General features: G+C 29.4%; 1 protein-coding gene across 1 annotated transcript; it reads left to right on the top strand.

Annotated features, from left to right (window-relative positions):
• The first annotated feature begins 493 nt into the window (after positions 1–493).
• LOC127287552 (uncharacterized) lies at positions 494–2,119 on the top strand. The gene has a single exon (XM_051314545.1). The coding sequence runs from the start codon at positions 494–496 to the stop codon at positions 2,117–2,119; it is 1,626 nt and encodes a 541-aa protein (XP_051170502.1).
• Positions 2,120–19,630: the final 17,511 nt, after the last annotated feature.

Genomic DNA, 19,630 nt, shown 5'->3' with positions numbered 1-19,630 from the left:
TAATTTTAATGGCATTCATCAACAAAATGATATTGATAATCTTTTAGAAAGTGCTAGACTTAATAAAATTTCAGAACATTACTTGGGTGATATGAATGTGTTATGTACTCACTGTAAGGCAAAACACTTTAAGGCAGAGAAAGTAGGTAAAAAGGGAAATTCTTTTAACGATTATTGCAGTCATGGCAAAGTAGTCTTAGATCCATTACCAGATCCACCAGAAATTTTAAAAAATTTGTTTGAAGGCACTCATCCATTATCGAATCACTTTTACAGTAACATACGAAAATACAATAATTCATTTTCATTTGCTTCTTTCAATTCTAATTTGATAGAATTTAATAACAGACGGCCTGGACCTTGTTGCTTTAAAATTCAAGGACAAATCTATTATCAAATTAATACATCTTTATATCCTTCTAATGATGAAATGCCCAGTTTCGGACAACTTTTCATAATTGACACTAATGAAGCTACCGATTATTGAATGAATATGAATTCTGCATTAAATGCAGAAATTTTGAGTGCAATTGACAATGCAATGAGACAATGTAATACTTTCGCAAATGCGTATCAAATGATGAAGGAAGAATTGGATTCTATGACTGTCGAAAATAATGGTAACGAACCTGAATTACAACTGTTGTTTACATTAAAAAAAGGACAAGATAAAAGACGTTACAATTTTCAAAGAGTTAATGAAGTTGCTGCAATTTTTTCCACTACTGCAGATGGAGAAATTTCGGAATCGTATGTTACAATACGTAACAAAAATACTAAGGATTTACAATATGTTAGCTCAATGGATGCTAATGTTGAACCATGGACTTATCCATTATTCTATTCTCACGGGACAAAAGGTTGGTGTGATAATCTAAAAATGGTTAGCAGTAATCGTAGAGTAACTAGAAATGCTTACATTAAGTACCGAATGGCTATTCGAAATGAAACAAATTACATTTTGATGGGAAGACGTTTATTTCAACAATGGACTGTTGATACATATGAAAGTCTCTTACAACACTTGGAGAAAACTGCAGAAAATACAAGCAGTCGTGTTGGAAAAGTAATTGTTCTACCCTCTACTTATCCAGGATCACCAAGAAATATGTTACAAAATTATCAAGATGCAATGACCATAGTACGAAAATTTGGTAAACCTGATTTATTTATTACAATGACTTGCAATCCAAAGTGGAGAAAAATTACAGAAAATTTGTTGGATGGACAAACTGCTTCTGATAGACCTAATTTAGTGGCTCGTGTTTTTGAATTAAAAAAAGAAGAACTCCTTAACATAATAGTTAAAGAAAAATTATTTGGTGAATTGCAAGCTTACGTTTACGTTGTTGAATACCAAAAACGTGGATTACCACATGTTCATTTATTGAATAATTTAAAACCCAATTCTAAAATTACAACTCCTGAAATTGTAGATAAATTTATTTCAGCTGAAATTCCTCATCCAACAGATAATCCAAGATTACATAACATCATTGATGCCAATATGATTCATGGTCCTTGCGGAGACTGGTGCTTAGATAAAAATGGCAAATCTTCAAAAAATTATCGAAAACAATTTAATGATCAAACGACTATGGATGAAGACGGTTATCCCCACTATAGACGACGAAATACTGAGACATATAATCGTCGTGATGGATTTCAATATGATAATCAACGCGTTGTACCCCATAATAAAGAATTCTTATTGCGATTAAATTGCCATATTAACGTAGAAGTAGTTACAAGTATTAAAGCAGTAAAATATCTGTATAAATATATTTACAAAGGACACGATGCTGCTGTTGTCATTCAAGAAACACAAAACAATGATAATAATAATCAAGAATTGGGGGTTATTGAACATGATGAAATTAAAAATTATGTTGAAACTCGCTATGTTAATCCACCTGAACCATGTGGCCGTATATTAAGCAACAATTCGCAAGGAAAAAGTCATACAATTTATCGACTTCCTATTCACTTGCCAAACCAGCAAACAGTTGTTATAAATAATGTAGATGATCAAAATTCAGTTAGATCTGCGTTGAATAAATCTACTCATTTTCATTCATTGTCAACCTTTACGACCGGAAGAACTATGGGAAGAGTTTGAAGTTGCTTTATCTCAAGACTACTCGAAAACAATGTCTGACATTTTTGCACAAAAAAAAGCGTACATTCAAATCAATACATTGCTCATTAATGAAAATTCAAGTCTAACATGTTTTCCATCATTGCTACAAATAACAGAAACAGAAGATGACATTGAAAATGAAATATTAATAGAACAACACAAAGAAATTGGTACTAAACAATATGAAAATCTTAATGAAAAACAAAAAGAAATTGTAGATATTGTTTTAGAAACAGTTGATGATGAACAAATGATTGATAATAATAGAAAAAGATGTTACTTTATTAATGGAGTTGGAGGATCCGGCAAAACATTTGTTTACACAACTTTGATTCATTTATTAGAAAGTAAAGGAAAAAAAGCTTTCACAGGAATTGCAGCTACATTATTGCCGCATGATAAAACTGTTCACAGGACTTTTAAATTACCAATTGCAATTTATAGTGGTTCATCTTTGACTATTAAAGCACAATCCAAAGAAGCAGAGTATTTAAAAAATATAGACGTATTTTTTTGGGATGAAGCACCAATGGCTCCAAGGCATGCTCTACAATTAGTAGATCGCAATTTAGGGGATATAATGAACAACGATAAACCGTTTGGAGGTAAGATAATGATACTTGGAGGTGATTTTCGACAACTGTTGCCAGTCAAACAGAATGCCACTCGCAGTGAATTGGTCAATCTCTGTATTAAGTACATTCGTGTGTGGTCTGCTTTTTTAAATTTTCTTTAACAGAAAATATGCGAGCTTTACCACATGAAAAAGAATTTTCATCATTTTTATTACAAGTTGGAAATGGAACGGCTAACCACAATGAAAATGACTTAAGAATACCAGAAAATTGTATAGCTACTCCAAACAAGCAATTTTGTCAGCTCGCAATGTTGACGTAGATGATATTAATAAATCAGTAGTTGAATTATTAGATGTGTCAACAGAAAAAATTTATACCAGTATTAATACTGTTAAAAATTGCGATAATAGTGAGATTGGTGAAGCCCTTCTACCTGAATATTTAGAGACATTAAATCCTCCAAATTTACCACCACATGAATTGCGATTAAGAATTAATACAGTTGTTATGTTAATCAGAAATCTTTCTATAAATGAAGGGCTATGCAATGGCACAAGATTGCAAGTTTTGGAATTAAAAAATCACTTATTAAAGTGCAAAATTTTAACTGGAGATAAATGTGTTAATATAGTGTTTATTAATCGAACAACTTTATACAGTGATAAGCGGTACCCTTTTGAATTTGGACGTAGACAATTTCCAATTAAAATTGCATTTGCAATGACTATCAACAAATCACAAGGGCAAACTTTTGACAAAATAGGAATAGATCTAAGGCGAGACGTTTTTAATCATGGGCAACTTTATGTTGCATTATCACGTGTTCGTTCTTGGTCATCACTCAAAATATATTTAGGAGACCAAAGGGAAAATAATGTAGTAAAGAATATTGTTTTTCAAGAAATTTTTTATAATTGAAAAAAAAATTTTTTAATTAAATTATTTTAAAGGTCATATAACATTTAACAAAACATTCGATATTTAACATTTAAAAACAAAATAATAAATATTATTGATTACAGAGTACATTAACCTTCTTTAAAATCAAATTATGAATTCATATTTATATATATATATATACATAAAAAGAATGTGAAATATTTTTTTGTCATTTATATAACAATATCTGCAAAGTAACAAAATTGTTGAACACAAAAGAGTTGCGATACTAAGTAAAAAATAATTAAATTTTATATGATTAATACTTAAAAAATTAATAACCTAATTAAAAGAAAACATATTTTTAACATAAAAAGTATTATATTATCGTATAAAAAATTAAGTCAAAATATAAATCGACGCCTCCTGTTCATATAATGCTTATTGAAAAGCCAATGTAATACAATTCTTATTCAAGATTTTGTGGAATAAAAGTCTTATTCGAAATTCCGGGGAATAAAAGTCTTTTTCGAAGTTTCGGGGAATAAAAGTCTTATTCGAATTTCCGAGGAATAAAAGTCTTATTCGAAATTCCGGGGAATAAAAGTCTTATTCGAAGTTTCGGGGAATAAAAGTCTTATTCGAATTTCCGAGGAATATAAATCTTATTCAAGGTTCCGAGTAATAAAAGTCTTATTCAAATTTTCGTGTAATAAAATTTCTTTTCAGAATTAAATGCGAGAAAAAACAAATCCTTTCTAAGATTGCAATCAAAAAAATTCTTATTCAATATTTCGTAGAAGATTGAGGTTTAATATATAAATAAGTTGAAAATAATTTTTAAATATATTTGTTTTGTTTCAAAAGATTTTATGTTATAGGTTTTTCTGGTTTTCTGGTTCTCTCCTGGTATTGGTTCACTTGCACATTCGCTAATATTTGATTCGATGAATACTTTTTTTCTAGAGTCTTGAGGAACTTATACATCTGAAAATTGTACTTGGTACCTTTTTCTATTGAAGCATCTTTCAAAAAATTTATATTCTCTTCCAAATTAATTTGCAAAATTTATTAATTGATCAGTCTACAATACATAAACTTAAGAACATTTTTTTGCAAAATTAATTAATTAATCTATAAGGCACAAAATCTGCGACATTTTTTTGCAAGATTGTTTTTGTCAGATTAATTTTGCAAAATCAATTATACGACTGCAAAATTTTTTGCAATATTGATTTGGTAAAATTAATTTAGCAGAAAAATTAAGCAAAACGTATGCAAAATCCATTAAGCATAAAATTTGCAAAATTTTTTTCCGATCAGTATTTTTCGAAGTATTATTTAATCAATTGTTGCCGTTCATTAACTTAAAGTTATTTGAAACAGAAATATCTTTATTTTATATTTTGGATTCTGTTCACATATAAATGTGTAAAAATGTGTATAAATTAATTCTTTTGGTTCTTCAATTTACATGAAATATGTTATTCCTTGAGATAAATTTGTATGCAAAAATGGTAAAAGTTAATTTAAATTTATCTTATTTTTTATTCATCATTGATTTATTTTTCTAACCATTAATTATTACAATAATGACTTAAATATTTTATTTTTATGTCGTCGCAATATTGATAAATTCTTGTTAATAAAAAAAAATTTTATGTTTTACATGAACCTACTTTAAATTACATATCAGTTGAAGTAGATTGCTCCTAAATTCACTTCATTCAGGAAGGCCTGATAGGTTAATACTGTATTCCGATAGATTTACATAAAAAATAGTCAGCATAAAATTAATTTATTTAATAGAAATTTCTCTAAAGTTTGTTTTAAAAATATCAAAAAATTAAAAAATTTTCTGAAATCTAAATTACTGCATGTTATGTCTTTTGTCAATATTGTCAAAAAAAAAGAATTTCATTTGCTCCTAATTTCATTTTTTGACAATTGACAAAGAACGGAATGTCATTCCATAATCTTGTTGAAGAGATAATTATTTAATTATCTACATAATATAATTGTGATATTTTGTTAGAAAATTCGTTAGTTTTAAAAATGCTGAACAATTAGGTAGAGAAATGGATTTCTTACGGATTCTTCAACATATTAATTGAGCTGGTTTGTATTATAAAAACGGAACTTTGTAAAATAAGATTTTATAGTAAAATTCAAATATGATTAAAATTCTTCTTATATACAATTTCATCTTTTTAATGAAATATTTTTAAATTATTCTTATAAATAAATATTATAATACATTTTATGATTATAAACCTTCAGTTTTATTATAATTCTTTTACGAAGTTTAAAAAGTTAACAAAGTTAAGTTTATAAAATTATGTGAAATTTTATCAATAATTATTCAAAAAGTAATTATTAATTTAAGAAATAAAATGTAATTAAGTTAAAATTTACGTCTACCGTTTTTTGTGTAGATTTGTGAGAATACAGTATTAACCATTCCAAAATATACTTTGATTTGAAATGGATTCAAGAGCATCTACTTCAACTGGTAAATAATTTAGATAAAATAATTGGAATAAAAATATAATATAAACATAAAATCTTGTAATACATAAAATTTTGTCTTTCCTTAAATAATTTTTCATTAATTTGACAACAATAAAATATATATTTAAAAATCGTTTTTATAATAATTGATTGCCATAAATAAATAATTAACCAAAATAAATAAGGGGCGCATGAATAAGTTCTAAAATTAATTTTTTAGTATTTCCATTTCTTAGAATTTCATTAAATAGAATTTTCTTTTAACCGAATTTTAATTTGACGGAATTTCTATTTATCTGCTTTACTGTATTACAGAATTTTTATACAACCGAACATTCAATTGACAGAACTTCTATTTCATCGAATTTTTATTTCTCAGAACTTTCATATGCTCGATTTTTTGTTAAACAAAATAGCCATTTAGACGAAATCTAATTAGACAGAATTTTAATATAGAGAATTTACTTTTATGTGAAGTTTCATTTTTTAGAATTATTATTTCACAGAATTTCTATTTCATCGATTTTTTACATTACAGAATTGTCACTTATCCAATTATTCATTTAACAGAATTTTCATTTGATCGAATTTTTATGTGCCAGAATTTTCATCTTTTCGAATTTCCATTAAACAGACTATTCATTTAAACGAATTTTTATTAGGTAGAATTTTAATAGAAAGAATTTACTTTTAGCGCAAGTTTCATTTTAAAGAATTATTATTTAGCAGAATTTTAATTTAATCGATTTTATACATTGCAGAACTTTTATTTAGTCGAAATTTAATTTAACAGAATTTCTATTTGATCGAATTCAGATTTGTCATAATTTTTATTAATTCGAATTTCCATTTGTTACATCCCGGTAACAATTTTCCCTAATTTTTCTTATTCTTATCATTAAAATAAGACATTATATATAATTCTGTAATAATTTTACAATACTTAAACTGTATGTCTTATTTTAATGTATTTATTTATGTATATATTGATAGGATAGAGTGTGGAAACGAAATTGATCTCAAAAGAGATATGACATTCGTTTTCACCATATAAGTTCAGAAAGTTGAAAAGCTAAAAATAGGATATATGTAAGCAAAATGTGTAGCAAGTTCGAGCTTGTTTGTTTATACGCGTGAAGAATGTGAAGGTTGTGAAGATCCAAGTGTAATATGATCTTCAAAAACCCATTGTCAGCATATAAAAGAGAGAATTCAGAAAGAAGAAGATTCAATGTCATACATGCGATGTAGGCCATTACCATATAAGGAAAAGTAATTCTATTTATAGTTCACCCCTTCTCAATAATATGACATTTCTCCCACTAATTAGCATAATCGACTAGTATATAAACAAGAGCTTTTTCCATAAAGCTTGTCAAAAGTTCCGGTGCAATCTCTAACATCGTAGAGCGACCCTTCAGTTTACTTTCGCCCAAATTATTGTATTCTTTCCTGATAGCCAATAGGTGCAAGTTAATTTGACTTTTCACTTAGAACATAGTTCTTTCCTGATAGCCAATAGGTGCAAGAGAAGCAAATTAACACTTAGAATCAATAATTTAATAGAAATAACTGTCGTATTTATAACTATAAATACTAAAGAAATCTTGCATTATCTCTTTTTCTAAATTTGTCAATTTAGTATATGTTGCTTCTCTTACACCTGCTATAAAATTCATTCCTGTCAAAGGTGCGAGTGACGAGAGATAACAATAAAGAATATTGCAATTCTTTAAATAGTTATAAAACAATTTAAGTCGTTAAAGTTACACAAGTGCAACCAAAACGAACTATTTCAAATCAAATCAAAACCAATTTATAACGACTAAGCTATAATCATCGATTTATCCGACTTCATTGCTAAAAGTAAGTAAACGAATTGTAAACTTGTATCATTATTGTTTAATCATTACTATATAATTATTATTTAATCAATAAATGTTATAAAAGGGAATATTTGACTTGTTATTGTAACGCAAAACCCGTAGTTTTGACAAGTGACCACGATCCTACATAAAAATAAATATCAGGCTTTACCAACCTGATTAATCAGCCTTACTATCTTCAAGTAAATAAAATTAATTTTTCTTTAAAAACCACGCCTAGTTCGGAACGTAACAGCTGATTTGGTGGCAGCGGTGGGATTGTCACTTTTGTTGCAAAAACAATTTTATGAAAATTATCAAATAATTCGGCATATTTATTTAGAACAAATTTCAAAATTTTTAAGGGTTCAAATTTATTCAAAATCAATTATATCACCCTTATAAACACATCACATTTCATTAAATGTTTATTCATATACTTCACTATAAACATTTGTAAACGGTCATTTTAAATTCTCTAGCAGTTTTGTTCTTACGCCGTCCGGCGAATTACAGAATTTGTTATATTTTCATTTTACGCCGTCCGGCGAACTTGAGAATTAGGGTGTTTAAAACCCGACTGTTTAATAAATTCATAAAATCATTCAAAATCTTATTGAGTAAGCTATTTTTACGCCGTCCGGCGAACTATAGCTTTGAAAATTGGAGATCTACGCCGTCCGGCGAGGTTTTCATATCAATAAATTTTGATAATATCATTGTTTGGAATTTTGAGGTCTTAGCAGGGTCAATTTTACGCCGTCCGGCGAATTTTGACTTTGTACTCGACGTTTTACGCCGTTCGGCGAATTCTGTCTAAGCTCTTGATTTACACAAACAATTGAAAAGAAGTCTCAATTTTTGATTTATTTGTAATATCAATATCACACCTACATTAACAATCAACAACCCGAATTGACAGGTGTTCTTGGATTATCTTTTCTTAACACAGATCCTAGTGAATTTCGGTTATAACTTTACATAAAACTATATATAATACACAATATTAACCAATATAATTTTCGACATTGATAATAACAAAAATTCAGATTTCATAGAATCATTCTCTTTAATACAACTAATCAATAAGACAAAATCAAAAATTTTAGATTCCCAAAATTTAGGAGAAATTTAAGTTTACGTAAAGCCCCCTTGAGAAAAGATATCAGGCGAATATACTAACATAAGAGGTTGCAGTTGCAAACAGGCGCGAAAGTTTGATTTTATACTCTCGCACTACTGTCTAGCGCCAAGTGCGTTGGTCCGTAAGTAGTACAAGACGAGTTGTGTCAGACAGACAATAGTCCGATAACACTAAACTCCCTAGTAGCAATACGGCTATACGGTTCCAAGCCGCCATTATCCGTATTCCCCTATGAACTCATACTTTCATTTTATTGAAAAATATAATCAATTATATCCAAAAATTCTTTTGGAATCATATTTCTTCAAGGATCACGAGTGTTTATTCATACTTGATCTATCTTTACCAATCAATTTAATTAAAGAAAGTGAATTAATTCCCTTTTTAGGAATAAATCGCATAATTAAATATTCCTTAAGAGATAGTACAATCAACACTATCGGAGAAGCAAAAGTTTGCATCAATTACACAGTCTTAGAATTCCAAACTATTAATAGTGAGAGTAATTCTAATATTGTTGGAATTTTAGGGTTACCATTTTCATTTGATATAATTAACGAGATATTTTAATTATTCCTTCCGTTTTTAGTAAACTTATAATCATGGCTACAGATAGACCACAAACAAGTAATTTATTCGGTAATATTGATAGAACTTTAAATGATGCCATGATAACATCAATGGCTGAGTGTTTTGCGTTGCAACAGGGCATAATGAATATTCCTTTTTATGATGGTAAAAACATTCCTGTAAGAGATTTTATAGAAGATATAATAAATGGTGAGTCTAATATTCCTATTAATTGTGAAAAACAATATTTAAAGGCAATTCTTGCCAGATTAAAAGGTGTAGCTAGAGATAGTATACAAGGTAAGAATTTTAATACCATAGACGAACTAATCCAACATTTAAAACAAAGATTTGCTCATCGCAAGTCATATACATGGTATCTACAAGAAATATCTACAATTCGTATGGGCCGAAATGATAACGTTAGTGAGTTTTACGACAAAATATTGCTTTTGATGGCAGGAGCTAAGGCTGCTCTTCAAGATAAATATGGTGTCGAAAGATCAAATACTATGATGGAACCCTTAGTTGAATGTGCATTAGAAGCATTTACCCGAGGTTTACCAGATGGTATGTCTAGTATTCTAGAAGCTAGAAATCCTACAACCATTGAAGAAGCATTAAAATTTGCTTTGGAATTTGAAACCCGACATCAGTATCATAAAGCGGAATATAATGCATATCATTATTCACGAAATTCTCAATCAAGTGATTATGGTTCCAGAGAACGAAGCCCTAGTCCTAGAGTACGATTTGCTCATCCAAATGAAGCAATGAGACATCATGCTCAATCTCCTATTCCTTTTGGTATATTGAAAAATCCATATCAACCATACCAATCATCTACCAGTCATCAACAACCATACTTTCAACACCCAAATCATTATCCTCCAAATGCATATGTTCCTTATAATCCTTACCCTTATTTTCCTCATTCTTCATTACCACAAATGCACAACGATAAACCATACGAAGGGAATAGAACGCCCCTTCGTGCGCAATCTCCTAAACCTTCTGAAAAGGATCATTTAAACTCCAACATCCCTCGACGAACAGACGCGACGACGAGTGTGGAACAAAAAGAGCGTCCTACAAGCGTGAGAATTTTGAAAAAAATGGAACAATCTTGCACGCCAAAAATAATCGAGAATCCCCAGTAATCACCATAAATTCCCCTAGTTTCTTGGAAAGAACAGCACTTTTATTAGTAGATACTGGAGCAGATGTAAATTTAATTAAATTATGTGTATTACAACCAGATTTAGAAGTCAAACAGGATGAAGCAATACAAATAACTGGAATAACTCCTATAAAAACATCTACTTTAGGAACCGTAAAAATAGAAATAGATTCCAAATTAATTACTTTTCAAGTAGTACCTTCCGATTTTCCTATAGAATCAGATGGTATATTAGGAAGGGAATATCTTCGACAAGAAAAGGTAGAAATATCCTTCTGGCATAATACACTTGTAACAGCTTCTAATCCTATAAAACCAATACTATTTACCGATATAGAATCATCCCTAGCAAGAGAAAATTTAATTAATAATAAAATCATAAAAAACCCAAATTTAATAATCAAAGCCAGAACTAAACAGATAATACCTGTTAAGGTTTTAAATACTAATTTAAAACAAGGATACCTGCCATTAGTAAAAACTATAGATGGATTATTAATAGGCGAAGCAATAGTAACAAATAACGATGGAACATGTCATATTTTTGCAATTAACACCACATCGGAAGATATCGAAGTTGAAATACCTCCACAAGAATTAATACCCTTTGAATTCTACAAACTACCGGGCGAAGATTCAGATGAATATGAAACAGATGACGAGTTTATACCTCCTGAAGATAGAGCTTCAGCTGTAATTGAAAATTTAAGGCTAGAACACCTAAATGACGAAGAAAAACAACACGTAATAGAAATCATAAATGAGTTTCCAGAAAGTTTTCACCTTCCTGGTGAACAGTTAACACCTACACATTTAGTACAACACAAAATACACACTAATGATGAAATACCAATACACACTAAACAATATAGATTTTCACCATCGCAGAAAGAAGAAATTGATAAAGTAATCGATAGAATGATAACAGAAGGTGCTATAGGACCTTCAAACTCTCCATATAACTCACCATTGTTAATAGTACCGAAGAAAATAGATGGAACTGGAAAGAAAAAATGGCGGATAGTAATAGACTTCAGAGCTCTAAATGAGAAGACTGTGGGCGACTTTTATCCGCTACCCAGCATTATTTCAATAGTCGAAAATTTGGGCAATGCCCAATACTTTTCAGTTTTTGATTTAGCTAGCGGATTTCATCAAATTGAGTTAGATCCAAAAGATAGGTCGAAAACGGCATTTTCCACAACGCATGGACATTACGAATATATCAGAATGCCCATGGGACTAAAGAATTCACCAGCAACATTCCAGAGATTAATGGACCAAGTATTATTAGGTTTACAAAGTGTAGAACTATTTGTTTACTTAGATGATATTGTGATTTTTGCTAAAGACTTGGAAGAACATGGTAAGAAGATTCGAAGATTATTGCAAAGATTAAAGGATGCAAATTTATCTTTACAACCAGAAAAATGTGAGTTTTTATTCAAAGAAGTTGCTTATTTAGGACACATAATTAGTAATGAAGGAGTAAAACCTAATCCAAAAACAATTGAAGCTGTAGCAAATTTTCCAATACCAAAAACACCAAGAAATGTGAAACAATTTTTAGGATTAGCAGGATACTACAGGAGATTCATAAAAGACTTTTCAGGAAAGGCAAAACCTCTTTCTAATTTATTAAAAAAGGATGTAAAATTCGAATGGAACGAAGAACAAGATAACAGCTTTAAAGAATTAAGAGCAGCATTATGTAAGGCACCCATTTTACAATATCCTGATTACGATAAGCCTTTCACATTGACAACAGACGCTTCAGATTTCGCTATAGGAGCTGTATTAAGTCAAGAAAAGGATGGATTTGATCTACCTATTGCCTATCTCTCTCGAGTGTTAACTGCGCCTGAAATAAATTACTCAACAACAGAAAAGGAATGTCTAGCAGTTCTATATGCTGTCCATTATTTTAGACCGTATATATATGGAAAGAAATTCACTTTGGTCAGCGATCATGAACCCCTAAGATGGATAGACACCATTAAAGACCCAGGACAAAGATTAATAAGGTGGAGATTAAAATTGCGAGACTATTTATATGAATTTAAACATAAATCAGGTAAATTAAACACTAACGCAGATGCCTTATCTAGAAATGTCTACACAAAAGAAGAAAAACCACTTGAAACCGAACATACACAATTCAAAATATTAATGAACAAACAAACAATAAATCCAAAACCAAAAATAAAACCACCTCCAACATCTATTGTCACAAGAAGCAAAACTGGACAAAATTCAAAAATAAAACCACCTCCAACATCTGTTGCTACAGGAAGTAAAAGTGAAAAGGAATTAAAAACATTTAAGCCAAAATCGATATTAAAACCTCCAAAAACTTTAGACCTAAGCACAATTGCCTCAAGTGTATCAACAAGAAGGGCAACACAAACCAGAACAAAAATAATAGAAAAACCAACGGAAAGCGAGAATTCCGAGGACGTGGATATTGAAAACATTAATCCCCCTATTCAAAAGGCTAGTAGAAGTACACTTCCTAGTTTAAAACTTCCACCAGCTGCATCAAAACTTCCCCCTGGACCAAAAAGTGCACCTCCAGAATTACCTATTAAAAATGATTTGATTCTACAGCAAGAAATGGAGCTCATAACTAACATAGAGCCACCAATAAATATAACTGAAGAAAGTTCTGAAGTAGAAGAAGAAGCATTGCAATTAACTAAAACCAAAATTGCAGAAAATTTAGAACAATCGATATCACGATTTAATGATTCTTTAGCACAGCATAAAGATTGGTTAGCAGATACCTCTTTATCACCCAGAAATTGGCGAACTAATTCCGATGGAGATGATGATGAAGCTATACACAAAGCAGCTAATGAATGTATTACAGGAGATCATGCTGAATTTTCAGAAAAATTAGATTTTTATTGGGATTATGCTAAAGGTGAATCCATATGGCAGGACAATGAACAAGAAATACTCCAAAATTCTGACTTAGAAAAGGACGGCATGAATCAAGAAGAATTAGAAATTTATGACTCAGAATATGAAGATTCAATTAATAATGAAGACATAATAGAGGAGATGTACTTTCAAACGCCACTGAAACGAAGAAAAAGAAAGTTTAAAAAAAGAAAAGTAACCTTTAAACCAAATTTACAGGAAATAAACACACCCATGCAATTCAACAACCCTACGGCAGTATCTACACCTTATTATAATTCAAATAATGAAACAGATTCTGAAGAGGAAATTATAGAAGTACAAGAAAAAGAAGATACAAAGAAAACATTTAATAAATCGAAAATTAAAACATCATTATCAAGTATTCCTCCAGAAATACCCATAAATTATTCCAAAATAAATGAAAGAAATTCTAATATAACGAGCAGCAGAGAAAACCTAACATATAATCGAAGTAATTATATTCATTTCTTGTCAGCAGATTGCGAATTCATTTCACCTATAAGTAGACTTTTAATAGATATAGGAGTAATAGATCCCGAAGAAATGAAATCTAAAAATCCCATTAAAGGACAAATATTTGTAACGCCACGAGGAAAATACAAAATTTACACCTTAATAATAAAAGAAAATCATTTTGATCCTTTAATAAAAGAAGATATCATTGCAGGAATACGTAATTTAAAAAGTCTTCTTTACCACGAAAAAACAGAAGAAATAAGAATATCTAGGCATGGAGACTTTACCGATGAATTACCTAGAGGAGAGTTAATACAAATAATCAATTCTATTTTTGAAAACAGTAGCATTAAAATTACTATTTGTCATGGACAAGTTGTAGTACTTAAAGAAGAAATTAGAGACGATATTATCAGTGAATACCACAAAAGCAAAATAGCAGGACATAAAGGCATTACAAAAACATATAGAAGAATAAGAGAAAGATTTTATTGGCCTCGAATGAAAGATGAAATAACGGAATTTGTAAGAAAATGTATAACATGCCAATCTCAAAAACTTGTACGTATTAAAACCCGAGAACCAATGCTTATTACTGATACTCCTTTAGACGTTTTTGATAAAGTTTCTCTTGACACTGTAGGTAAATTACCAACAACCCCAGATGGAAATTGTCATATCCTAACTATGCAAGATCATTTATCTAAATACTGCATAGCTGTTGCAATACCTGATATTTCTGCAACCACAATCGCTCATACTGTTGCAAAAGAATTATTTTCAGTATATGGAGCACCAAAAGTAATATTAACTGACAAAGGTACCTCATTTATAGGAAAGTTAATGTCTAAATTATCAAAATTATTTGAAGTACAACAAGTCACAACATCAGGTTATAGGCCTCAAACAAATGGATCTTTAGAACGAAGTCACGCTGTTTTAGCAGATTATATAAAACAATATGCTAAAGATTATGATGATTGGGATAGATTACTTCCTTTTGCTATGTTTGCATATAATACTTCAGTACATGAAGCTACTAATTTCACTCCATACGAGTTAGTTTTCGGTAAAATAGCCCGTACTCCTAGCTCATTTCCTGAACAAGAAAAACTAGAAACATATGGCTCATACTTATCAGAATTAATAACCAGATTAAATGAAATTCGAATCTTAGCAGCAAATAATTTAATAAATGCTAAATTAAAATCAAAAGAAAATTACCATAAACTAATGAAACCATTTTTAGGAAAAGTAGGAGATAAAGCTTATGTAATAAAAGAAGGAATGAAAAGAAAATTCGATCCTTGTTATCATGGTCCATACAGAATTGTGGCTATATTGGATAAAAATAATGTAATATTAATAAATGAAGATGGACAAAGGTTTCAAAAACATGTAGATAAATTAAAAATTGCTTATGAATAGGTTAATAACATAATTTTCCTGTTTTAGATGACTGAATCATTCCTATTCACTGCACCTCTACAAGGAGAATTAATTGGAGCTTTCATTTTCCCAAAAGGGGATATTTCATCAATTCCTTACCCTAAGGGAATTCTTGAGGAACTAACTGCCGAATATAATCTTAATAAACCCATTTATATTATAGAACCGGGCACAGGCCCTTCATATAAAAAACCCTGGCAAGTTAGGTGTACTGTGACAGACTCTAAAAATAATAATACTTTCATTGTATTAGGGGACGGATGTTGCAAAGTTAGAGACTCTGAGCATTCAGCAGCTCGAAAAATTCTAGAACATTTAAATAAGATTTACTACTTTAGTGAAGAAGAAAAACCAAAAATGATCACCAATTCGACATATGTAATGTCAAGACAAGAACCAACAATAATAAAATTAAAATTATATAAGTGGGAAAATTGCTGCGAACTTTGTTATTCAAGGGGACATTTAAAAGAGCAATGTCACGGAGTAATACGAAACAAACGTTTTCTAAATAATATACAAAAACCAGACGAAAACAACTATGACGAAATTGATGATTTTTGGGAATTGCCATCCCCTACAAAAAAGCATTAAATAGTATTTAATAATATGACAATTAAACAATAATCACTTTGATTATTGTATATGTAATAATTCCATAATAGTCATATTATTTAATTATCCTTATTATATAATAATCTTATGTCTAATTACATTATCATTATTAAAAATGTATGTTATCATAATATTTTATTAATTACTGATTAACATTTTAATAATTATATCATTAAATAACTATATAATCATAATAATATTAATACATATTCAAAAAAAAAAAAAAAAAAAATTTTTATTCATTATTTATATAAAATAAATTATAAATAATAATTATAATCATAAAATTAACAAAATATTTTGAAAATAAATAATTTATTGTACATAAGATAAAATAAATAATCAAAAAAAAAAAAAAAATTAAAAGAAAGACGAAGGAAAAAGAAGAAAGGGGATTTGGCGGTCGCCTTCTTCCTTCCTCTTTATTTTAAAATTTTATTGTAAAAAAAAATATAACTAAAAATAAAAAAAAAATTTATTCCACAGATGGAGATTCCATTCCTAGGAATAATAAATGACGCCACAACATACATATCAATAGCATTTAAGCTATTAATATTCATTATATTAATAATAGTGCTGAAAAACCTATACTTTTGCTATAAGATTATAGCAATGAGAAGAAGAAGGAGAGAAAATCAACCAAACGCATAATAGACCAAGAAATATCAAACAATTTTGGCCTCAACACATTGAGGACAATGTGAAATCTAAGGAGGGAAGACAGTTATCAAAATCAGAAAAATTTTGAAGAATTTAAGACAATAAAATAACAAGAACAATGTGAGGCATCCTTTATAGACGTAGAACGACGCAGCAAAGGCAACGTAAAACAGCCTTAAAGCTTACGCATCGATCACATACATCGACCGGAGAGTGAAGCTATTCTCCAAGTGCGCATGTTGCACAGCGATGGCCGCCTGCTGGATGCATGCAAACCTTTAACAACACTGCCAATACCTCCAGCTTCTATTTCACATACGCCTATATAACACTCATCATTGAATAGCGGTAAAATAATTTGAATTTAAAATTTACACTGCTATTAAATGATGAAGAATAAATCATATATATATATTTACCTATAATAAAATAATAAAAACTAAATCATTAATAAACTATACATATATCGTGCTTTATTATATTAACAATTGCAATTAATTAATAAATAAACAATAAAACAATGCAATTATGTATGAACATTTATATTGTTTATTATATGTGCTTGTTTGCATGAAAATATAACCAAATAAATAAATAATAGAAGCATTATTAATTTTATTGTTTATTATGTTGAATTACATAATTAAAATATTACCATATTGTAATTAATAAAATAATAAATTTGGTAATTTAAAGTAAAAGTGACAGTAAAGATTAAGATAAATAATAATGAATTGTTATTAAATATTCAACATTAATATCAAAAAAATTAATAATAATAAACTAATTTTAGTTATCATATATATAACATTAGTTAACAAATTTATTTTAAAATAATTAAAACGCTTTAATTATAATAAAACTAAGTATAGCTTATTGAAATATACTAATATAAAAATTTTAAACTAATAAACAATTATAAATAAATGCAAAATAAAGGCTTCGAGTTGAGCCTTGAGTATCAGGCAAGCATGAGAATGGGGGAAGGTACTCGATGCGCGGAGGAGTGGCGAGGCCCACGCCTCCCGCGCGCTGGGTCCCACGCCTTCCTTCTCATGCCAAGCGACGGCCGAGTAGCTAGACTCGCCATCTTGTCGCACCGTGCATGGCTGCCATAGCGTACTCGCAGAAATTACCTCCGAGCGCATTCTTCTTCCCTAGTTCTAAATATGAATATTTCGCGTTGGATTCATCGATTTAATCAATAAATCGATGGCCCCAACACCTAACAATATTGTTTTTTTATCTATATATATGTATATATATCTAAAACTGTATGTAAAAAAAAATTTTTTTTAAATTTAAAATAATTAAAATGATTAATAAAGTTTAAAAGAAAAGGATATATATATATATGTGTATATATTAATAATTTATATAAGAAAATTTAAAAGTAAAAACAAAACAATTATGTAATTTATAATATTAATAATAAATCATATAAATTATACTTAAAGAAAGAATAATATTAAGGTTATTTAAAAAAAAAAAAAAAAGAGAAAGAATATTTCTATTATTATATAAAATAATCATCGTAGACATATAAAAAAAGGGGATACATTATATAAGGAAGACAAGGATGGTGAAATTAAAATAAAATAAATTTTACAAAATTATTATAATATTTATTTAAAAAAAACACTCACTCATTCACACTACAAAAAGTAAACTCACACACACACATTCAAAATATAAAAGGATACATAATAAAAAAAAAAAAAAATTTTTTTAATTGAATGTTAAATATAATTTTGAGAATTCACACACACACACTATAAAAAACATGTTTCACACACACACAAAGGTATTTTCAGCGGATCTTCTTCTATTGATTCAGACTCTGGCCCATCAATAGCACTCTGCCCTACAGAAGGATCGGCAAATGGTCGCCAAAAGGGGGTAGGACTAGGCTCCTGTGGGGGTAAAGGGTCAGATCTCCAAGAAGGGCCAGGTTGTGGAGAAAAAGAAGGACCCGGCTGTGTTCCACATGGTGAACCAAGCTGTGGTAAACCGATCTGATCATGACCTTCTGCCAACCAGACCATGGCCCTAGGCCAAACCCTTGGTTTCTCGCTCATCACCAAATCAGACTGCTCTAATTGAACTGCAAAATAAACAAAAAAAAAAGAATAAACCTGCATAAGTATACAATTATATAATTTAAAGAGAGAGAAAGAATTACCATCTTCTGAAGAAAATCTCGCCCTTTTTGGGAGTGGAGTTTGACAGTCCCCACAAAAACATCCAACGGGACGACCAGGACGACTAAAAAAAAAAAATAAATAAATATATATATACATTTACATAAGGAGTTAATAATAGTATAAGGAAACAATTAGTAAATTATAATATTCTATGCATACATAGTATTTATATATGCATATATATCCACTATATACATTAAGAAACAAATATAAATAATATAATATATATATATAAACATTATAAACAAAATTTAAAGTACTCACAATAAGGAGTTGAACATAGAGGTCATTTGACCAGAACTCTCCTTCACTTCTCGCTTCAAACCACGAATTTGCTTCACCCTTATTTTATTATTGATTGGATCCTTCACGATCCCTTTACGGGGACGTCCTCGCCGGGTCATTTCTTCAAGGAACTCCAGCTCCTCCA

The sequence above is a fragment of the Leptopilina boulardi genome, unplaced genomic scaffold, assembly GCF_019393585.1.
Source record: "Leptopilina boulardi isolate dan_hultmark-lab unplaced genomic scaffold, ZJU_Lbou_2.1 LbouV2_371, whole genome shotgun sequence".
Lineage (NCBI taxonomy): Eukaryota > Metazoa > Arthropoda > Insecta > Hymenoptera > Figitidae > Leptopilina > Leptopilina boulardi.
Note: the sequence above shows the minus strand (reverse complement) of the source record. Positions and strands in the feature narration are given on the sequence as shown.

Coding starts and splice junctions, on each gene's coding strand:
- LOC127287552 (XM_051314545.1), top strand. CDS start 494: ATGAATTCTGCATTAAATGCAGAAATTTTGAGTGCAATTGACAATGCA.